Genomic DNA, 21,023 nt, shown 5'->3' with positions numbered 1-21,023 from the left:
TGTTTCCAATAGGGGACGATGAAGTTTGCCTATGGGTTTCGCTTGGGTGCATCGTCTCTTATTGGAAACATGTGCAATGGGGTAACTTAAACTGGTTGGAGATGCCATGTCAGCAATTTTTGGGACGAAATATAACGGCGGGGTCTAAATTTAGGGATTTTGTTAATACAGGTGTTTAATTGAAATAAACTTAAGTTCAGGTGTCTAAATTTGAAAATTTTGTTAGTACAGGTATTTAATTGAAATAAACTTAAATTCAGGTGTCTCTGTGACATTTGGTGCAAAATTCAGATGTCATTTTAAAAATGTCTCTATTTTTTAAGAAAGTGTTCTAGAACGGGACTTAAGAGAGATATGCCCCTTCCCCAAGGCCTTATTGGGACTCCTGGGAGAAATTTTTGGCTGCGAGTTTGCATTGGTTTTTTTTTTTTCCTTAAAAAATAAGTAACACTTAGATGGCATGTGATACAGTATAAAAAAATAAACAAAAAAATCGTAAAAGTTAGCATAGGAATACCTACAGTATTACCCATGATCAGATTTCATCGTCATTTGTTCTATTAGGCCTAGTTTGGCAAAAAGAAAAAAGAAAAAAAAAATTCATTTTATTCAAGAAAAAATCTCATTTATTATTTTTGTGTCAGAATTCGTATATTATTGTCTCTCTCGACAAAAGAAATCGAAAAGTAAAAATTATTATTGTAGTAATTTTGAATCATAGTAATTTTTTTAATTTATTTCAATTTCTCTCGTTGAAGTGAATTAATAATTCACAAAAAATTTACACAAAAATAACAAATACGAAAAAGAATTGAACTCTTGTAATTTTTAAAACGTTGAGGAGAATCTTGTGTACTGACAATAAACCTCAGGCCAAATCACTGTAATTTAGCCCCACAAAAACCGAGCACGCTCGGAAATCCAGATGGAAATGGTCTATTCCTCACAGTCGGCCATCATCACTACGGAGACTCTCTCTCTCTCTCTCTCTCATCGAATCGTCTCACCGCTAGAACTCCCGCTCCCATACGCCAAATCGTATCGTCTCTCTCTCTCTCCTCCTACTACGGTTGATGGCAAGTAGTAAGTCGACCAACAACAAGTACGCCTCCCTCAACTTCAACGACATCCACCAGAAGAAACACCACCCTTCCTCCTCCTCCTCCGCCTCACCCCTCACCACTCCCACCACCAAGAAAATCCTCTCCAACTCTCGTATCCATGGCAACATGCTCGTCCTGACCCGGCCCGCTCCCAAACCCGTCCCCCAACCCTCCCCTCCTTCCACGCCACCGCAACCACAGCTACAGCAATCACCGACGACTCCCGATCCGATATCTCTCCGCCCGCTGGGCCGAACCGGATCGGGTCCGACCCTGATTCCCTCCCCTCTGACTCTGCCGAAGCCGGACAGGGAGTACTCGCCGTCTCCTTCTCCGTCGCCCAAGTCGGGGCGGTTCGTCCCGCCCCATCTCCGGCCGGGGTTCGCGGGCCGGGAGGAGAAGCCCGGTCCGCAGCAGGGAGCCCGATCCAGGGAGAATCCGGTGGAGATGAATCGGCCTGGTTCGAGTGGGACTCGGCCGAGTTCCAGTGGACGATGGTATGGTTTTTGAAAACTTCTAAATTTATGGTTTTTTGGGTTTTTTTATAGTTCCACTAATTGTCGAAGCTTCTTAAATTACGATCGTCGTTACATTTTCATTTCATTATTGGTCAATAAGGTGGCCCCAAATTTATAGGTTACTCGCATTTTTTGGCCTTGTTTGGTTCCCTAGAATGAAGTTGTCATCTCTTAGAATATGCTCAACTGGATGTTTGGTTTGCTAAAAAAAAGTAACAGAACGGACAGTATATATGGAAAATAGGTGATTGACCATTCTGTTTGTTTCTATAAACACTCCAGCGAATTGCGTATCGTTTAACTTTTTACTACTTCATTTCTGTATTTCTTATTCAGTTTAGACCGACCAATCACTAATTTGTGGTTATGTTTTTTTCTTCTTTTGGCAAAAGGTGTGTATCCATATGAAAAGTCATGTAATTTGGTACCGTTGTGCTGTTTATATAATGAAATGATGGAATCCAGTTCCCTTGAAAACTTTTGTGTAGCGTAGCATGTTGTGTAAAGGTAGGGAAATAGGACTAGAGAGTTGGTTTCTTGTACGTGGATTTTCATCTATTGTCGCTAAGGTGGTTGGACATAGCTGATAAGAAAAGAAAAGAAGGGGTGGTTGCATGCAAACTACATTACTGACGAGGCTGGTCCTCATCAACTTATCATGGAACGGGAATTGCTAGCGAAGCCATAGCTCTGTTTCTCTGTGGCAGATAACAGCGTTTATTGGGTAATGAGCGAAATTGTTGGAAACTTTGAGTAGTACCGGTGGGAAGCATGGTAATGTAGTGCCCCACTTTATTCGTACATCCTAAGGAAGAGGGAGAAGTGGTTTTTTGAGGATGTGAGTAATTCTAGAATAAGTAGCTTCTTGGAGAGTTTAATGATTATCCCGGAGGTCTTGCCTAAAGTTGTGGGAGCTTGATAGTTTACAAATAGAAAGATGATCTCATAGGATGCAGTCACGCAGATAATTCTGCACGCTAGTTGCCTATAAATGTATGGTCTTTACTCAAGATTGGTTTTTTGAGGATGTGAGTAATTATGCACGTTAGTTAAAAACATTTTGCATTGCATGTGCCCCGTTCCGCTAAGGTTCTTATTTTTTAAGTAGTTATTTCCCACTTTACGAGACAGGTCATTCTCTCACAATACATTACCTTTAATTCCAAAAAAATAAGCACTTACCTGTCTCGTAAAGCGGAAAATAAGTACTTAAATGATAAGAACCTTAGCGGAATGGGGCCTAAATTCAATGCGAAATGCTTACATACACTTAAAAGGATTTGCGTGGTTTTTATTTCTGATTCTTTCTTCTCAAACTAATGCTTTTGGTAGCCAAAATTGTTGTTCTAGTTGAAGCCGCCTTGTCTTCTAAAAAATGACGAGATTATGTTTGTGGTATTCTCTTGTGGAGTTTATGGGAATGATGGTGAAAAAAGGGAAGTTGCGATCGTGTTCCTTGTTAAGGAAATTTAATGTCAAAAAAGTTGGGAGATGTGCAACTCCAATTCTCAAAGGATTGGAGAATCCTCCAATCCTGTCTAAAGTCGTGACACTTGGAAAGTTTTAGATTCAACGATGATGTTTTAAAAAGTTTATACATCCTAATGTCATCCTAAACAATTCCAGTGTTAGATAACACTTCTTGAAGCCACCAAAAACTTTTAATGGCGTCACCTTTTTGCCCAACTTTCCAGCGATGAAGATGATGTCATCCAATTCATTTTGGAGAAACAATAGAATAAACCCGACACAGGATATATATTGCAAGAAAAAGAAGAAAAATAAAACAGAAGGTGCGAACAAGTTGAACCATAAGAGATTTGGAAAGATTTGTGAGAGTCCCTGTATACGAAAAACTCTGACATAGAGCCTATGGGAATGCAGTTGAAAAAGCTCTTCGGCAACAAAGGTTTGCGATTCAGCTTGTTGAGTTCGGGCTGTTTATTTATTCTTTGTTGGATTCAGCCTACTAAGTATTGAACATTGTTAACACCGTGTATGTTTCAGTGGCTGCACAAGTGTAGTTGCCTTTGTTTAGGTCTGAGACTGGTGTGGGCTATGAAGCCCCGACACCTCTAGAGGTCAAAGTATTGCAGTGTCGGACACGGGGACACGTATGGGACATGCCACGTGGCGTGTCCCATAATTTAATTTAAATTTTTGGGAGGGACACAACTGGGGACACGGGGGGCACCGATGGGGACACAGCAGGGTCAAGATGTAATTTTAAAAAAATTTGGGGGTCAAACTTTTTCTAAAATTTTGGGTGTCAAACTGTAATTTTTCAATAGGGTTGTATTGAACTTATGGATGTCTTGTTTACTATGGATTTTTTGTTTTGTCCACATTTTGCCATTTAAACTTGGAAAAAAATTGAAAAAAAATATAAATAAATATACATGTGGCATGTCCCCCGCTATGTCCGTGTCCCCATTTTTTTAAGAATTCCCGTGTCCTCGTGTCCGTATCCATGCATCATAGGGTGTTGGATAATATTTGAAATAATGGTCATTGAAACTAATATTAGCCAAGTGGCGCACTTTAGATGGAGTTGTATGTATCCCCTATGGTTTGAGGATTGGCAAGGACCCAAACTGGAGTTGCACTAGGCAAATTGTTTTTATCTGTTTAGCTGCTGCGAGTTTTGATTGTGAAGACTAAAGAGTGTGTTGTTGCCTTGTTGGTTTTATTTTTTTTCATCTTCTTTTGGATCTCTTAATGAGTTGGTTTTGGCTTATGAAGTCTATTTATTTCCATCGTTTTATTTTGAGAAAGTCAAAACATAGTCCAGACAAGAGCGGACAATAAGTTAGTTGTTTTAGCTTCAATACTAATTCCAAACATGAAAACAAACCGAAGTTGGATTTTAGACATGCCAAATGAAGTTGAAATCGCTGGATTTTTTGGCTTTTTATTTAAGACATCCAAGCTAAAAATGCCAAGTTGTTTGCGATATCTTTTTGGCATTTTGGCATTTCATGTATGGAAGGTAAATGATTGGAGGTATAAAGTTCAGTTTTTTGTTCTTTGTTGGACTATCTTTTGGCTTCTTTAGATTGCCAAATAATGTAAAATGACTTGGTGTTTCTTTTTCACCTGAAAATCCAAGCTATTTGGAGAGGCCAACCAAAGTCTAAGCCATAGTATACCTCCAATCAACCACCAAGTAGGTACTCCCCCGTTGACAATACCTTGCTCTCCATATGAGATAGCCTAAAGTGGCCAGTGCCAAGCCAGTTCTGGCACTTATAGGGAAAACCATCCATTTTCTTAACTTGATTGAATCTTCTAAACCAAATAAGTCAAGTCATACGTGGCCCCCCCTCCCCTAATGCTGTATCTCTCTTCGAGTCATGTACCCAATTTATTTATGCACTTTGAGGCATGGTGCTTTGTTATGTATGCCGCTTCTTAAATTATGCACTTTTATTTCGTGGCAATAGTTTTATGTTTATCCAAGCTTAAGCTCCCAATCATGTAGGAAAGTGAGTATGGAAAGGCTTCTGTCTGATATAAGTGCACTGCCAAAGGTTAGTAGCTTTATGGTGTGGTGTCGGGTGGTCTATATGATAGTAGGATGAAGATTATGAGCATTGTTGTCTGTTGATGGGGAAGTTTGCAGTCTTTATGATTTTTTGTTTTGGTATGCTCTCAGCGTTGGTTGTGGTTTTTGATTAGTTGCTGGGTTATCCTTCATCACATTAAACAGTTTGGTGTTTTAGCGTTTCACGGGAACATAAAAACCATCAAGGATTTCTACAAGTATCTTGGAGCCTCATAATGAACCACATCTTTACTCTTCGAGGTGGTTCAGTCTTTTAAGTTTTGTGGAGCTATGATGATGAAGGGAAACGTTTGAGGAGGAGAATAGAGCAATAAGAAAACCCACAAACAGAACCAATGTAGAGAATTCATCTCTAATGATCAACAAAAAAACTCAATAGCTAGGGGACGTGAGCTTTAGTTATTGCAGAAGAAGTCCCAATCCTCCTTGGAAACCCACTTGTTTAAGTTAATTTTTTTTTAATCACTCTACTATTCGAAGGGAAAACAAATTAATTTACCAAAAACATCAAATTGACAAGTTACATACTTGAAATCAAGAACAAAATTAACTTTCTGGACAAATCTAGCTCAATTCTGGATCTTTTTGTCCAAGTAATTGACCGAACAAATCTTTACACAAACAGTGAATCCTCAATTGCGACAGCTTAAATGAATGAATTCGACGGAACCACCTTAGATCTCCACAAAGCTGTGAATTTTAATGGTTGGGCTGCTTCAGATTGAACATGGGTCTTTGGAGCAGATTTGCTGATGTCGGAAAGTCACTAAAATCACCTTTTTGCATCGACACGATTAAATTGATCCATGATTGTGTGGCAAGAGTGACTCCTGGCTGCCTTCAGTGATAGACGCAATTACTTTGACTACTCAGCTTGTAATAGTCCATTAGAGTGTTTGAAATCCCTGAATCCTACTCTGTACGGAGCAGTAGGCTGGAGATATAGTCCGTATCCATACCGTACTAGCTCTGCTCCCTGACACTGCATTTTGCCGCAGTTTAGAATTTTATAAGAATCAAATTGTTTTTGGCCATGTACTTTGTTGAAATTTAATAGAACCCGCACATTTTGAATCCCACTGATAGAGGAAGACGCTTCCTTTTGGTGTTTCCCTTTGGATTTTAGTTTCTTTAGTGGGGGTGAATGTAAAAATTCTTTTTTGAGGTCCATGCTCCCTGCTTACTGTTATGCTTTTGAGTTTTGACCCATCTTCTTGGATATGCCGTAACGATATCAGAAGATTTCTGCCAGTCTTGATTGTCTCTAGTGACCTGTGGGGATGGACCCAAAATTCTTCTTAAGAGTCCATGTTCCCTGCTTACTTGTGCTTTTCATCCAACTGGACCTCAGCTACAATTCACAATGGATAGATCCTTTGAGATATTTGGTTTTGAATTACCCTGTTACACCAAGATCAAAGAATTCAACACTTAAAGACTTCTTGTGTCTCCAATTGATGGAGAAAACTTCAATTGCTCTAATTGAATGACCATATTTAGTTACTGCCTACCAAATCTTGCTATCTCGTACTCTTATTATTTGTGCTTTTTCCTGCCTTTTTAGTTTGTGTAGTGATGCTTGTAAGGTAGCAGGAACTATTGCTCCCCCGGCTACTAGATCAAGGTCTACAGAAGTACTGTATTTTTTGTGTGTAAGAGCAATTAGTTGAGGCATAGTAGTCTCTAATTGAAATACTGTATTTTTTGGTAATGTAATGTTGGAAGCTTGGAATGACCCTTTTGATTGGAATATTGTTTTACTAATCACAATGACCAAATGCCTATGAACAGATTTCTTCCGAGGTAGAGCTTCTTCCTTGGACAACTACTTCTTTTTGAAGCAAGTGCTTTCTCAGAATGGACAGCTACATCTTCCAGTCCTCGACTGCCATTAGTTTGAAATAGTTTCACAATTTTTCAACTCATGCAAATCAGAATCTGACCGACGCTGCTGAGACATTTGTTCAAGTGTTGTTTTTGAAGAGGAGGCTTGTGGATTAAAGCCTTTCATATAGTTTGTTGCTGGGGTGTTTATCAGTCACAAAGAAGGTGCCAATGGGATGTATCATGGACTCTCATCTGATTCTGTGCTGTTTACTTAGTGCATCATTTTGTAAAGGGAATTATTATATTCAGTTGTGGCCCCTTTTGTCTATCTTCGCAAAGAATTATATGTCGGTTATTAACCTTTCAGTTTGTAATGGGACGAACAAACTTTTATGTGAGATTATAATTTTCTCTTCTCCAGCAACACTAGCTCTGTTCTGCAATCCGCATGATTTTTCCCGAAAACATCAGCATGGTAAGGTACTGGTGCTGTTATTTTTGTCAGTTTGATATGGACTTGGAATGGTGCATCTTTTGTAGTCCACACGGACAATGGTTCTCTACAATTTGTGAGGAGACATACTGACTTGAGCAGCATAAACAATGCATTTGGTTGTTCTATGGGACCAAACACATGACCTAGAATGGTTTGGTGGATAAGATCATAAGACAATTTTCATCGCGTGATATTCGGGCTCGAGTCTTCTCGGAGTAAATTGCAGCCTCCCTATTTCTCTCAGACCGAGTATGAAAGTCATTTACATTTTTCCGTACATATTCTGATTTCCCTGCTAGATATTTTTATGTGAACAAACAGTACATTTTCTATTGCTAGTGATTACCCCTCTTTAAGCTGATTCAGGGGCCTGCTGGAAGGACGGGAGAAATTTCAGTGCAAAATTGCTACATGCACGCAATTTGCAAATTATGTGAGTTACGGGTGTGCAGCAAAATCTACGCTGCCAGACAAATGATTTCTGAGTTTCTGTAAACAGTTTTTCATAGATACCAAACACTTCTCTCATGTCACAAGACGCACGACAACATATTGGAGAGATAACTTTGGCCATTCAAATTACAAAGCTTTTCGAAATCATGAGTTGTCCCAAAATTGGTAAATGTGTAACCAATTTTCGCAAAACCGTGTGCGATGGATTTGTCTAAGTAGATCTCTCACAAAACATGCAGATACAGATCATGAACTTGTGCAGGCCTTCCATTAGTCCAACAAAATGTGATAAGCAGACAACAAAACTTGTATAATTTGGTTTGGTAGCTAATTAACACACGAGTTCACCACACATCCCCAGTTGAAAACATAATCCTCAAAACAAGCATCAGAATCCCCAACTATCTCAACAAGAAGTCTCTCAATTTCTCATTGAAACTGTCAATGTAAGACGAGTCCAGATCTTTCTTCAACAACTCCCTCAACTTAGCCTTGTTAGCCCTAACCTCTTTCCCAACCTCGTCGCCTTCTTCCATCACCGTCCTCACTGCCTTACACACGCTCTCCCTCGTGAACAACCCGTCTTGTTCCCCTTTCTCGACTTCCACTCCCACCTTCATACTCACACTCATCATCCTCGCGTTAATTATCTGATCCCCGAAATAAGGCAATAGCACCAACTGACACTTATTCACCAATGCTTCCGATAAAGAACCCGACCCGCAATGGGTAATGAAGCAGCCCACTGATGGGTGTTCTAGAATTAGCTGCTGCTGAACCCAACCCCCATACACAACCCCTCTTTTTCCAATTCTTTCCTCAAACATCTCTGGCAATGCTTCTTCAACAGTCTCGGCTCCCATAGGTGGCTTCAGAGCCGCCATAAACGGCATATAAGTAAGCTCTAGACCCAACAGTAACTCTTGAAACTGGCCTTTTTCCAAGATGCACTGACTTCCAAATGCACAGAAAATAACCGAACCGGATTTGAACTGATCTAGCCACTTAGCCAATTTATGGTCTAAAGGGCAGGTGGGTGGCTCTGGAATAACGGGTCCCGAAAGCAGGACGGGCTTCCCGAAATGGTGTCCCAGATAGTCACAAAAAGGCCCTTCGATCTCTCGAGATGTCCTGAATCCCAGGGCATCACACTGGGTAAAGCTGGCGTGGAGACGATCATAAAAAAGCACATCTCCGCCGTACTTCCAAGTCCTCATGCCGTAGAAGGCTCGTGCCTCATGGGGCAGTAGCTTGATCGACAAATCCGGGTAGTCAGGTGGGGGCAACATTAGGTCTCCCTCCGTTACCTCCCTGCCATCGAGTGTCCTTGCTGGGGACATCGAGTAACCTGTCGTTGCAGGACTGATGATGCAGTAGTGAACAGACTTGATTCCTAAACGACGGGCCACCCCCGGGAGCCAGTAGGCGAAATCGAAGAGCACGAAGTCCGGTTTCAGGTCGCGGAGGAGACGCTCAATGTAGTCCTCTGTGCGGTCCATGGCCTCCATGAGAAGGGTATGCGAGGCCATGCCGACGTCTGCAGTGGTCTCTACACCAGGGGGTAGACCGGGTACGGGTGGGACAGCGATGGGGACAAAGGTGATGAGTTCAGGGTGGAGATTGAAGGGTTGTAGCTTTTTTTGTGTTTTGGTGGGGATTAGGAATGAGATTTTGTGGCCTTTCTTGGCTAGTTTGTTGGAGAGGTGGAGGAAAGGGGTGAGATGGCCAAGAGCAAACCAAGGGTACATTGCTATGTGAAAGGTTGGTGTAACCATGCCGAGAGCTGCAGCCAAGAAAGCAGAAATATTTTGCAACAACCTGGAATGAAAGAAAGCAATTGTTTCATGTATCAACTGCCCACAGAAAAATGATCAGTCATAGACACCAAAAGTTCCATGCAAAGATTGTTTTAACAGTTGAAAGGTCTAAAACGCATGGCTAAAAAAAGGCACCCCGCATTGTGGGGTCTGAAAATCAGCGGCGGATCCGGGGCCTTAGTTCAGCGGTAGCAAGAGCATGAAGGAATTTTTTGGATACGAAATTCTATGTAAAATGAATTTTTTTATTATGATTGAAAATGAATTGTGCTTAATTTATTTTGTTTTATTGAGTTATATTATATTATCTAGATACTCATAAATTTAACTGAATTTTTTTTCCCGATAATGTAAAAAAGTATGAAAGAAAAATCAAATTATATGTAAAAAAATATGAAATTTTAGAGTGTATTTTTGGAGTCCAGGGGATTCGCTTACAACACCATGTGGAGCCGCCCCTGTTGAAAATGATCGAATGGATGCAGCCTTACCCCATACGGCTCATGAGAATTTAATTTGTTTATGATTTGGTTAATTAAAAGAATCACTACATACAATGGTCCATAATCAAAAATTCATTTTTAGTAGAGAGATAAAGAAAGTTAAGAATAAATGTAAGTGGGCACGTGCCCCCACTCAAACGCGTGCCCTCACTCGAAATTAAAATATATTTTTTATATTTTTGCATAAATTAGCATAATTTTGAAAATATGCTACTAACATATAAACACACATACTTCCATATATCTAAAAAATACACATATAGAATTAGTTTTATGCCTGAATTCATCATATGTTGCATTTATATTTATTGCTTAATTACGAGTTGTTTATCTATTTGGAGCTTCTTCTTTTTTCTTTATTTTTAACCGTCTGGGAGAAATATTTTAAAATAAAGTCATTAACAAAACGAATCGATCATTCTAAAACTTGTTGATGTTCATTTAAAATATACTTTAAAAATTTTGTTTAGGATTTTGTGCTCATTTTTACCTAATTTAACTTAAAATACGCATTATAAACTTTTGTAGTTAGTAATTCATGCCTTAATTTTGTACAATCTTGCTGTGGTTGACTAAAATAAATAAATTTTCGCCATTATGATTAATAGGTGCCTCCACTAAGCTATATTCCTGAGTCTGTCCCTAGATAGGTCCATTAATAATAATGTGAGGAGAGACAGAGATAAAAAGAAAAAAGGGAAAAAGAGAGTGTGATACCCACTAAATTTGGTTATCCAAAAAGAAAATGAACTTGAAGATGTTAAGAGATCATTTAGCTTGTGCTAGTTGATCTAGGGCTGCTAAACGAACCACGCTACTCGAGTCTGAACTCGTGTTCGTTCGTTAAAAACTTGTTTAAGATTGGTTTTGTTACATAATCAAACCAAGCTTGAACATTTTTTTGAAGCTCGTTAAGATTTCAAACCAAGCTTGAACAAGCTACTACCCAACTCTTTCTCCTGATTAATGTATAAAAAATTCAAGCTCTTTGAGATTGGCTCGTGTTTGACTTGATTAAAGCTCGTTTGAGATCGGCTCGGCTCGGCTCATATACAAGCTAAGCTTGAACATATTTTTGATACTCACTAAGTTGTCAAAATAAGCTTGATCAGCTACCTGCTTGACTCGTTTGACTCGCTTATCACCCCTAAGTTGATCAGAAAAACAACAAATAGCTTGCAGCTCATTGAGAGAACAAATTTGTGCACTTGAAAAATCTAAAGTCATCGATTTGGATGTCAGCTTGCAGCACATTGATATGGAAAAATTTAAAGCACAAAACATTGCATAGATTGATCCACACTAAACAAATGTGAAATATAGACAGCATAAAAGGGTGAGTTCAAAAGGAGACTCACCGAACAGAGTTACAGAGGGAACGATTCTCGCGACCAAGGACTCATGGAAAGAACATAGCACAGTCGGGGGGCGGCGGCGGAGGGAGCTGATCTCGACGGTGTGACGGTAAAGGAGTGTTTTGTACTAAAAGCCGAGGAGGAGGTTCAACAACATTAATGAGTGCAAGTGCATTTTCAACGGTTAACGTGTACTAGTCTAGTCCTCTAACACATTATTATAGACTAGTATGGGAGCGACTTATTCACGGAGCCGCTGTAAACAACTTGTTTACAACAGGGTGAATTTGGACCGTCTAAGAGTATTTTGGACTGTTCAGATTTTAAACAAACTTTTCCAAACACTTCCCCGGAAATTTGTTTGCGCGAATCAACGGCATCCGATGTGTGTAGGTGCTCAATCCAAACACATGTACATATATATACGAAAAAATGGAGTGTTTGGATCGAGTACCTACACACATCGGATGCCGTTGATTCTCGCATCAGCCCCCTTGTTTTTTTTAAAAAAAAATTTGGACGGCTCGGATCGGCCGTCCGGTGGCCGGAGTGGGCCCGGTGCGGCGGTCGGTACACCGTCAGTATGTTTTTGGTCAGTGCACATAGCACCACTCCATTGTTATTCTCAATGGAGGTGCTAAGGGGTGTGTTTCCGCAATATTATTTTACAACATGTTAATAGCAATAGTTAAGTTATTTTTATCAAATAATATTTTATTTAATACAAGAAAAATGATCTGTCTAGAAATTCGTGAAAACATAAATTTAATCTTAGTCCATTTAATTTAGCGGTTGTCCTCAAAAAGTATGATTCTCCCAAAAGTACTAACAATTGAGGACAAACGAAGTCTAAATTTTATGGAACTAGACATGTCTAGTCCTTTTTAGGAATTCGAACGTCCAATTTGGGCCCTTTGTCGGTCCATCTCGGACTCCATTTTAATAATCAATATTTTTTATTTTAGAGCTCTTTGAAAACATCAATCATATAAATAATTTCACTGATTTCAGAACACAATTATCTTGAGAAATAGGTTGGCACCGTGGATCAGAATCCAATTATTTATCTCAAGATAAATGTGTTGTGTATCTTGTTTTTCTAATAAAGACTTTACTCTCCGGGCCACATTATTGTGTTTAACGCTAGCGCAATATTGCTTTTGGTTTGTATATATTATGTGATGGTCATAGACTGATTTCGAGCAGCCACCGTAGCCATGCGTTTAAGCGACGTGGTGAACGTACACCCCACTAGTAAAGCTAGGCAGGGGATTAGCCATGAAGTTTCTTTGTTTGATTTTGTCTTCCATTTCATAAATCCATTGCATTTGAGGACTCAGGTTTAGGGGTGATAAACGAGCCAAACGAGTCGAGCAAGTAATTGATCAAGTTTGATTTGAAAACTTGACGAGCTTCATAAATTTGTTCGAGCTTAGATTGTTTATGAGATGAACTGATCTCAACAAATTTTAATCAAGCCAAACACGAGCCGATATCAAGTAGCCTGAATTTTTTTTATACAGGCTACTTGATATCGGCTCAAGCTTAACGGAAACACGCTTGAACAAGTTTTTAACGAACAAACACGAGCTCAAACTCAAATTTAGCTTGGTTCGTTTATAGTAGCAGCCCTACTCAGATTTTTTTAGAGAGAGAGAGAGAGAGAATTCCGTAAGTAGAGGCCGACCCATAAGGATCCGCGGGGCATGTGATATGTAAAGACCTGTATTTTTTAATAAATAATAATTATTATCAAAACAAAAATAATATTTTTGTTCGAAAAAAAAAAAATTATTTATTCCGGCACACCAAATTTTATTCTGTAATTGATTGAATGTGCGTGTGTCCAGCGAGTAATTTTAGTAGCGTGTGCGTGTGCGTGTGTTGTTCCGGAACAAACCCTCACCTTTTCCTTCAAAATATTCGGCTGAGAGAGGAGAGACCAAATCCCCTTTTCCCTCCCTATTTTCCTCTAGTGTTGACAACTCATTTTTAACCATTGGGTATTAGCCCCCGTGCAAAACTAAACCCAAGTTTATATCCGCCTTCTCCATTTCATTTTCTGGTTCCCAGGCTATACACATTTCGGCAGATAGAGAGGGAGAGAAATTTCAGCCGGCCACCACTCCTCCATTCTCCAACCCCAGCCGTGTACCTCCATCACCACCCCGAGCATCACCACCGTAGTCCATCTCTTCACCACCGGAATCCGACCGCCGCCGTACATTCCAATCACTACCGTACATCGTCATCTCCATTAACCGGGTCACCACCAACCGAGTTCTACCGCCGCTCCGACCCGCCACCGAATCTCTCCGAAAATTTTTTCGCCGGACGAGAGGTAGTCCGGAACTCACCTCCCTAAGTATATATCGTGTTTATATGATGATTTTAAAGCTTGATATGATAATAATCGAACCCGATGTCGTCGGTCGGAATCCGGCTGAAACTCCCCTGTTTTGTTCTTTTCTTCGCCGACTGTTCCAGTGACTGAAAATATTGAAATGGTTTTGGTATAAACACAGTTTAGTCACTGGTTTATGGTTAGTTGTAAATCTACCTAGCATACTAAGAAATAATATTTTAAGTCCCGATCGAGTCCGGACAAAAACCCACGGCTTGGTTCGAACTCCATTAAACCCACTGTTCTGTTTTTCCAAAATATATGGCAGCTACTGTAATGTGAAACTTTAGTTAGAAAAATCACATTTTGGCTCCTTGATGGTTGAAAAGCTTTTGAAACCACCATAAGGAATAAGTAATAACATCATAAGTCCTATGGTTAATAAATTTCTAGTTTAATCGCATGATTAACTCGATGACATGATAAATTTTAATCGTATGATTAGTTTTATTGCATGATAAATTTTATCGCATGGTTATGTGTTGTTAGCCTGTTAGTATATTATTTTTTTAGTTGAAATGTTAAATCGTGTGATATTTTATTGTGATGGTAGAATGGACAAATAAGTTCCCGGGATCGGTTGCGATGTGCGGACTTAACTTATTAGACGTGAAAATAGGATTAATGGAAAAGTTAATAAAGTGAGAGGCTGAGATTTGGATTCCGGGATTGGAACCCGTGGTGATATATTGTTTGGAGATTGATTGGTGGTGAATTTGTGAATTGTTGGTTTACGAAACCCTGGGTACGGCATGGTGGTGGTCGGCTCTTGGATGCTGGGATGGGACATAAGGGTGGCATTGTGCTTGCGTCACAACCCGGGCTAGACGGCGCTTGAGCGTTGCCGGTGAAGTTTTATCCGAACTTATGGTCGCGGATGGGATATCGGGTATATAACTTAGGTATCTTTCATCCGGATCTGGAAAAGGGGAGTCGGACCACACCAGTGTTTGTGCCAGAGGTTATGGGTAGGAACGGATCTGTGGATAAGATCCGAGATTTCACTTAGGTTGAAGAATAGTAATAAAATGATTAATTGTTCTCTCTTTATGTTATGTCAATGCGCTTCAATTATATTTTCTTGCTGCTTGTAAGTTATGGGTTCGGGTGGGTTTTGGCTATTGAGCGTCATCGCTCACGGTACTATGTTGCCCTGGTAACTCGAACGCCAGGTACCGAAGATGGAACAGAAGTGTCGTACGATTCGATCGAGTTAAATCCTAACGAGGAAGAAGCTGAAAACCTTGGTTTCCGTGCGCATAGTCGCTCTGATTAATTTAAGTCTACTTTATTTTGGAAGCTTCTAAGTTTATTTGGATATTGTAATATTTTGATTTATTCGAAACGGTTGTAAAATAATGACATTTGCTTTTGAAATGGTGACGCAGTAAATCTATGAATTTCTTTTGTGGAAATAATCTTTTCATTATTATTTTTAATGTCTTCGAATTTTCGGGGCGTTACAAATGGTATCAGAGCTTTAGGTTCAAACCCTCGGCCTTGGGTAGATTGGGTAGAACATTTTCCAAGAGAGTTTTCCAGGGTAGTTATGCGCTTAATCTACCTATTGTCTTAGCTACTGTACGATATTTTTTTATTATTATAAGAGTAGCATATAAACATGTCTTGTCGCCCGAAGCAACTCCGTTAAAGTACTGAAGTCAACGACTTCAAGAAAGAGATAGAAGAACTCGCTCCTATTGTAGATATAGAGTAGATAGTTCGAAGGCGAGACGATAGACCTTGACAATGTTGGGAGGAAGAGACTGACACCAAAGAAGACGCTATCTAGAAGATTGAATACCCGCCGAAAAAGGGTTTTCCCTTCCCGTCGAGACTATGTTCAGAGATAGGTTGGAAAGGGTAGGGACATTGTGTGAACGTACCGTGAGAAAATTTAAGTCTTGCTCATATGACTAGCAGTTAGGGCTAATTATAGTAAGCATGCATGTCTGGCCCTTGTGGCACTCTATGAATAGGTACTTTCAATAGTTTTTGTTCAATTTATGTTTAAAAAAAAAGAGGAACTTTTCAAAAGTTGTTTTATTTTTGCAATTTCAAAATCCTTGCCAGTCATAATTAGAAACCCCTAACCCTAACTTCACACAAACACTATTGTCGATGCCGCCCACGTATCAACATGTTTACACCAATCTCGAGGTCAACGCAACACGAAGTTCAATGAGATATCGAGTAACATGGAGGTTATGCAACTTCTACAAGCGATTGCCAGATCGACTATTTTGACACTCCAACCTCCAGCGTCATACACCCCTCGAGAAAGTAGATAGATTGACGAATAAAAACATGATGTTGTCAGAGATTCGAAATCATCATCCAGCTATATACTATGCAAACTGAATTCAACGACGGCACCATCATAGTTCAAACAGACCAGGAAGAGCTCAAGGTCGTGAATATCTGAGAAAGCGGCAGCCATTCTCTTGCAATGAAGTTCTATTTTTGTTTTAAGGGGGATAGACGAGCTATTGACGATTATTCATCTAAGTCTCCATTCTCATTCAATCGATTGTATCCTAACTGTCCGCTACCTCCAATCTCTCTTGGCTATCACCTTCATTATGGCTCTCCATTGTTAGAGCTGCAACTTCAACTAAAGCTCAAATCGTTGAACCCCCTGTCTAATCCAAGCACCTAACTCTCGTGACATTTTCTTTTGTGAGTTGGGTACTCCTAAACATTATTTTGTTCCAACCTTTCTTAATTTGATTTGAAGTCAATAATTTACTCAATTATGAGTATAACCTTTCTGATCCATTGAATATTGCATGTTTAGAGCAATCCTTGTTTTTTTTTTTTTTCCAGCTCACTATTAGCCGTCCACAACCTTCAATTCCTTTGATATCACAACAAGACATGTGTCCGACCTTACAAAACTCTAATTCCGTAAGCGTAGTTCAATTTTCAATGTTGGAGTTGTCAAATCCTTGGACGAACATATTATTGTTATGCTTCACTTTCCTGGAGCTTTGTATCATGCCTTAAGCTAGTAAGATCCAATCATCATTCTATTGGTGACTATTTCTATTTTTTTGGATTCGAAAGTCATCGTTTACTCTTCACTTGTGCCCTTTATTTTCCTTTCTTTTAAATAACTAGAGTTAGATGTTTGTTTTGGAAACGCATTTGGCCAATGTGGTGCAAAATAAATATCTAGTTCGGTTTCATCGTTGGACCTCGTAATCCTTCAAAACCTATCGATAGATTGATATTTCTTATGAGAACCCTTGTTAATTCATTCCATTGCAATGTTTGGTAGACCAAGTACTTGTTTGTTTCACCCGCATGTTAAATCTTTAATCAGAACTATTACAATGATGAAACTCTTCCTCCAAATCATTGAGTTCACTTCAGCTAACTTGATCCTCATTCTCATCGTGTTCCGACTCCCACTCAAAACTATTTGCACCTCGACTCGTGGAGGGGGATCTATTCATGCCCTCTATTTGGTTCTATGATCTTTGGACATTTGACTTGTACTTGAAATCTCTTGAAAATTCTTGCAATCTTTTCATTTCTTTTGGAGTATAGTACCATCCATCGACTAGGAGACAAGAACCAAACTTTCAAGAACAGACTAAGGAAGGAGATACGTTGGCGACTCCCGATCACTCAAAGCCAATAAAAGAGCTACGCCGACAAGAGGATGAGACCGTGGACTTTCAGCGTACTTTTTATTCAAACCGCGCCGTGGGATCATCCAATTTGGCAAGAAAGGAAAGTATCGCCTCGCTACATTGGTCCGTTCGAGATCTTGGAGCAAATTGGCAAAGTAGCCTATCGCCTAGCTTTACCGTTGCAGATCGCCAAAGTTTCACAACATTTTTCACACCTCCATGCTATGGAAATATATGGCCCATCCCTACCTACTTGTTCAACTGGGAGGAAGTCACACTGAATGAGGGTACGACTTTTGAAGAGCAATTGGTGGAAATTCTTGATCGTGCAGAAAAAGTTACTCAAGGCGAACAATTAAACTAGCCAGAGTCTTATGGAGGCACCGAGAACGGGAAGAATAAACTTGGGAATGTGAGGACACGAGGAAAGCCAACTATCTGCAACTGTTTCAAATCGAAGGTACGGCTTAATTTCGAGGACGAAATTGTTTTAAGGGGGATAGATTGTAAAGACCTGTATTTTTTAATAAATAATAATTATTATCAAAACAAAAATAATATTTTTGTTCGAAAAAAAAAAAATTATTTATTCCGGCACACCAAATTTTATTCTGTAATTGATTGAATGTGCGTGTGTCCAGCGAGTAATTTTAGTAGCGTGTGCGTGTGCGTGTGTTGTTCCGGAACAAACCCTCACCTTTTCCTTCAAAATATTCGGCTGAGAGAGGAGAGACCAAATCCCCTTTTCCCTCCCTATTTTCCTCTAGTGTTGACAACTCATTTTTAACCATTGGGTATTAGCCCCCGTGCAAAACTAAACCCAAGTTTATATCCGCCTTCTCCATTTCATTTTCTGGTTCCCAGGCTATACACATTTCGGCAGATAGAGAGGGAGAGAAATTTCAGCCGGCCACCACTCCTCCATTCTCCAACCCCAGCCGTGTACCTCCATCACCACCCCGAGCATCACCACCGTAGTCCATCTCTTCACCACCGGAATCCGACCGCCGCCGTACATTCCAATCACTACCGTACATCGTCATCTCCATTAACCGGGTCACCACCAACCGAGTTCTACCGCCGCTCCGACCCGCCACCGAATCTCTCCGAAAATTTTTTCGCCGGACGAGAGGTAGTCCGGAACTCACCTCCCTAAGTATATATCGTGTTTATATGATGATTTTAAAGCTTGATATGATAATAATCGAACCCGATGTCGTCGGTCGGAATCCGGCTGAAACTCCCCTGTTTTGTTCTTTTCTTCGCCGACTGTTCCAGTGACTGAAAATATTGAAATGGTTTTGGTATAAACACAGTTTAGTCACTGGTTTATGGTTAGTTGTAAATCTACCTAGCATACTAAGAAATAATATTTTAAGTCCCGATCGAGTCCGGACAAAAACCCACGGCTTGGTTCGAACTCCATTAAACCCACTGTTCTGTTTTTCCAAAATATATGGCAGCTACTGTAATGTGAAACTTTAGTTAGAAAAATCACATTTTGGCTCCTTGATGGTTGAAAAGCTTTTGAAACCACCATAAGGAATAAGTAATAACATCATAAGTCCTATGGTTAATAAATTTCTAGTTTAATCGCATGATTAACTCGATGACATGATAAATTTTAATCGTATGATTAGTTTTATTGCATGATAAATTTTATCGCATGGTTATGTGTTGTTAGCCTGTTAGTATATTATTTTTTTAGTTGAAATGTTAAATCGTGTGATATTTTATTGTGATGGTAGAATGGACAAATAAGTTCCCGGGATCGGTTGCGATGTGCGGACTTAACTTATTAGACGTGAAAATAGGATTAATGGAAAAGTTAATAAAGTGAGAGGCTGAGATTTGGATTCCGGGATTGGAACCCGTGGTGATATATTGTTTGGAGATTGATTGGTGGTGAATTTGTGAATTGTTGGTTTACGAAACCCTGGGTACGGCATGGTGGTGGTCGGCTCTTGGATGCTGGGATGGGACATAAGGGTGGCATTGTGCTTGCGTCACAACCCGGGCTAGACGGCGCTTGAGCGTTGCCGGTGAAGTTTTATCCGAACTTATGGTCGCGGATGGGATATCGGGTATATAACTTAGGTATCTTTCATCCGGATCTGGAAAAGGGGAGTCGGACCACACCAGTGTTTGTGCCAGAGGTTATGGGTAGGAACGGATCTGTGGATAAGATCCGAGATTTCACTTAGGTTGAAGAATAGTAATAAAATGATTAATTGTTCTCTCTTTATGTTATGTCAATGCGCTTCAATTATATTTTCTTGCTGCTTGTAAGTTATGGGTTCGGGTGGGTTTTGGCTATTGAGCGTCATCGCTCACGGTACTATGTTGCCCTGGTAACTCGAACGCCAGGTACCGAAGATGGAACAGAAGTGTCGTACGATTCGATCGAGTTAAATCCTAACGAGGAAGAAGCTGAAAACCTTGGTTTCCGTGCGCATAGTCGCTCTGATTAATTTAAGTCTACTTTATTTTGGAAGCTTCTAAGTTTATTTGGATATTGTAATATTTTGATTTATTCGAAACGGTTGTAAAATAATGACATTTGCTTTTGAAATGGTGACGCAGTAAATCTATGAATTTCTTTTGTGGAAATAATCTTTTCATTATTATTTTTAATGTCTTCGAATTTTCGGGGCGTTACATGATAGGCTCCCCTAAATCTTTCCGTATTAAAACCTTGACTAAAATTGTCCGGACACAGGAGTTGTCAAAAATAACTTGGAGCAAATTGCAGCAATCTTTTGTTTCACTCGATTCAAGTCTCTATTTCGTCCCTCCAATTCCAATGGTTATCAATTTTAACCTTTCAATTATACTTTTTGGTCCAGAGTCCCGTCTGTGAAGCAATTCAACCGAAGTTTTACGGGCAAAGCATTGCTTTCGCCATTTTACCAAAACAGGAGAAGTGTTCATTTCACTCGCCGAGCATAACTCACTTTATGTTAACAATTTATTTACAATGTTATCCCTCCAAAAATGAAGGAGTATACAAATAAAATACTACAGTATTAATTTTGTAAATTCACCACAGAGAGAGAAGAAAAAAAAAAAAGAAAAGGTGTGTGAAAATAAAATAGAGAAGTGTAAAAATCAATAACCTTTCTATATCCCATAACCCATGATTTTTATATCCCTTAACGAGATGTCCGAGTTTATATTTGATCACAAGAATACTACTCCAACCATTACAAAGGGGAAGGAGCCCGACAGAGCCTCACCACCAGCGGCCCCCCCCCCAACTTGGCCCGGGCCTAAGTGAAAGTGAAGTGGTGGGCCTCCCTAAATGGACCAAGTTTGAAAGAAAAAGTCCTACAAAAATAAAAAGG

General features: G+C 39.7%; 2 protein-coding genes and 1 long non-coding RNA gene across 4 annotated transcripts; 2 read left to right on the top strand and 1 right to left on the bottom strand.

Annotated features, from left to right (window-relative positions):
* The first annotated feature begins 924 nt into the window (after positions 1 to 924).
* On the top strand, positions 925 to 7,437 carry LOC131329808 (proline-rich receptor-like protein kinase PERK2). Its single transcript, XM_058363182.1, has 2 exons — positions 925 to 1,600; positions 6,978 to 7,437. Coding segments are annotated over exons 1-2 (528 nt in total). The 5' UTR covers positions 925 to 1,073; the 3' UTR covers positions 6,979 to 7,437.
* A 622-nt stretch (positions 7,438 to 8,059) lies between these two features.
* LOC131329067 (cyanidin 3-O-galactoside 2''-O-xylosyltransferase FGGT1-like) lies at positions 8,060 to 11,819 on the bottom strand. Of its 2 annotated transcripts, none has more exons than XM_058362129.1 (2): positions 11,641 to 11,819; positions 8,060 to 9,780 (listed from the first exon to the last, which is right to left on the bottom strand). In XM_058362129.1, the coding sequence occupies exon 2, from the start codon at positions 9,735 to 9,737 to the stop codon at positions 8,364 to 8,366; it is 1,374 nt and encodes a 457-aa protein (XP_058218112.1). In that variant the 5' UTR covers positions 9,738 to 9,780; positions 11,641 to 11,819; the 3' UTR covers positions 8,060 to 8,363. The 2 variants fall into 2 exon arrangements, with proteins under 2 accessions (XP_058218112.1, XP_058218113.1); XM_058362130.1 differs by having other exon boundaries at positions 8,060 to 9,815; positions 11,641 to 11,813.
* A 2,798-nt stretch (positions 11,820 to 14,617) lies between these two features.
* Positions 14,618 to 20,289, top strand: LOC131329371 (uncharacterized). Its single transcript, XR_009200746.1, has 2 exons — positions 14,618 to 18,811; positions 20,047 to 20,289. It is a non-coding gene; the product is annotated as an uncharacterized LOC131329371 (long non-coding RNA).
* The last annotated feature ends 734 nt before the right edge of the window (positions 20,290 to 21,023 follow it).

The sequence above is a fragment of the Rhododendron vialii genome, chromosome 6a (genome assembly GCF_030253575.1).
Source record: "Rhododendron vialii isolate Sample 1 chromosome 6a, ASM3025357v1".
NCBI lineage: Eukaryota > Viridiplantae > Streptophyta > Magnoliopsida > Ericales > Ericaceae > Rhododendron > Rhododendron vialii.
The sequence above is the reverse complement of the archived record's forward strand: the minus strand, read 5'-3'. Positions and strand labels throughout refer to the sequence as shown.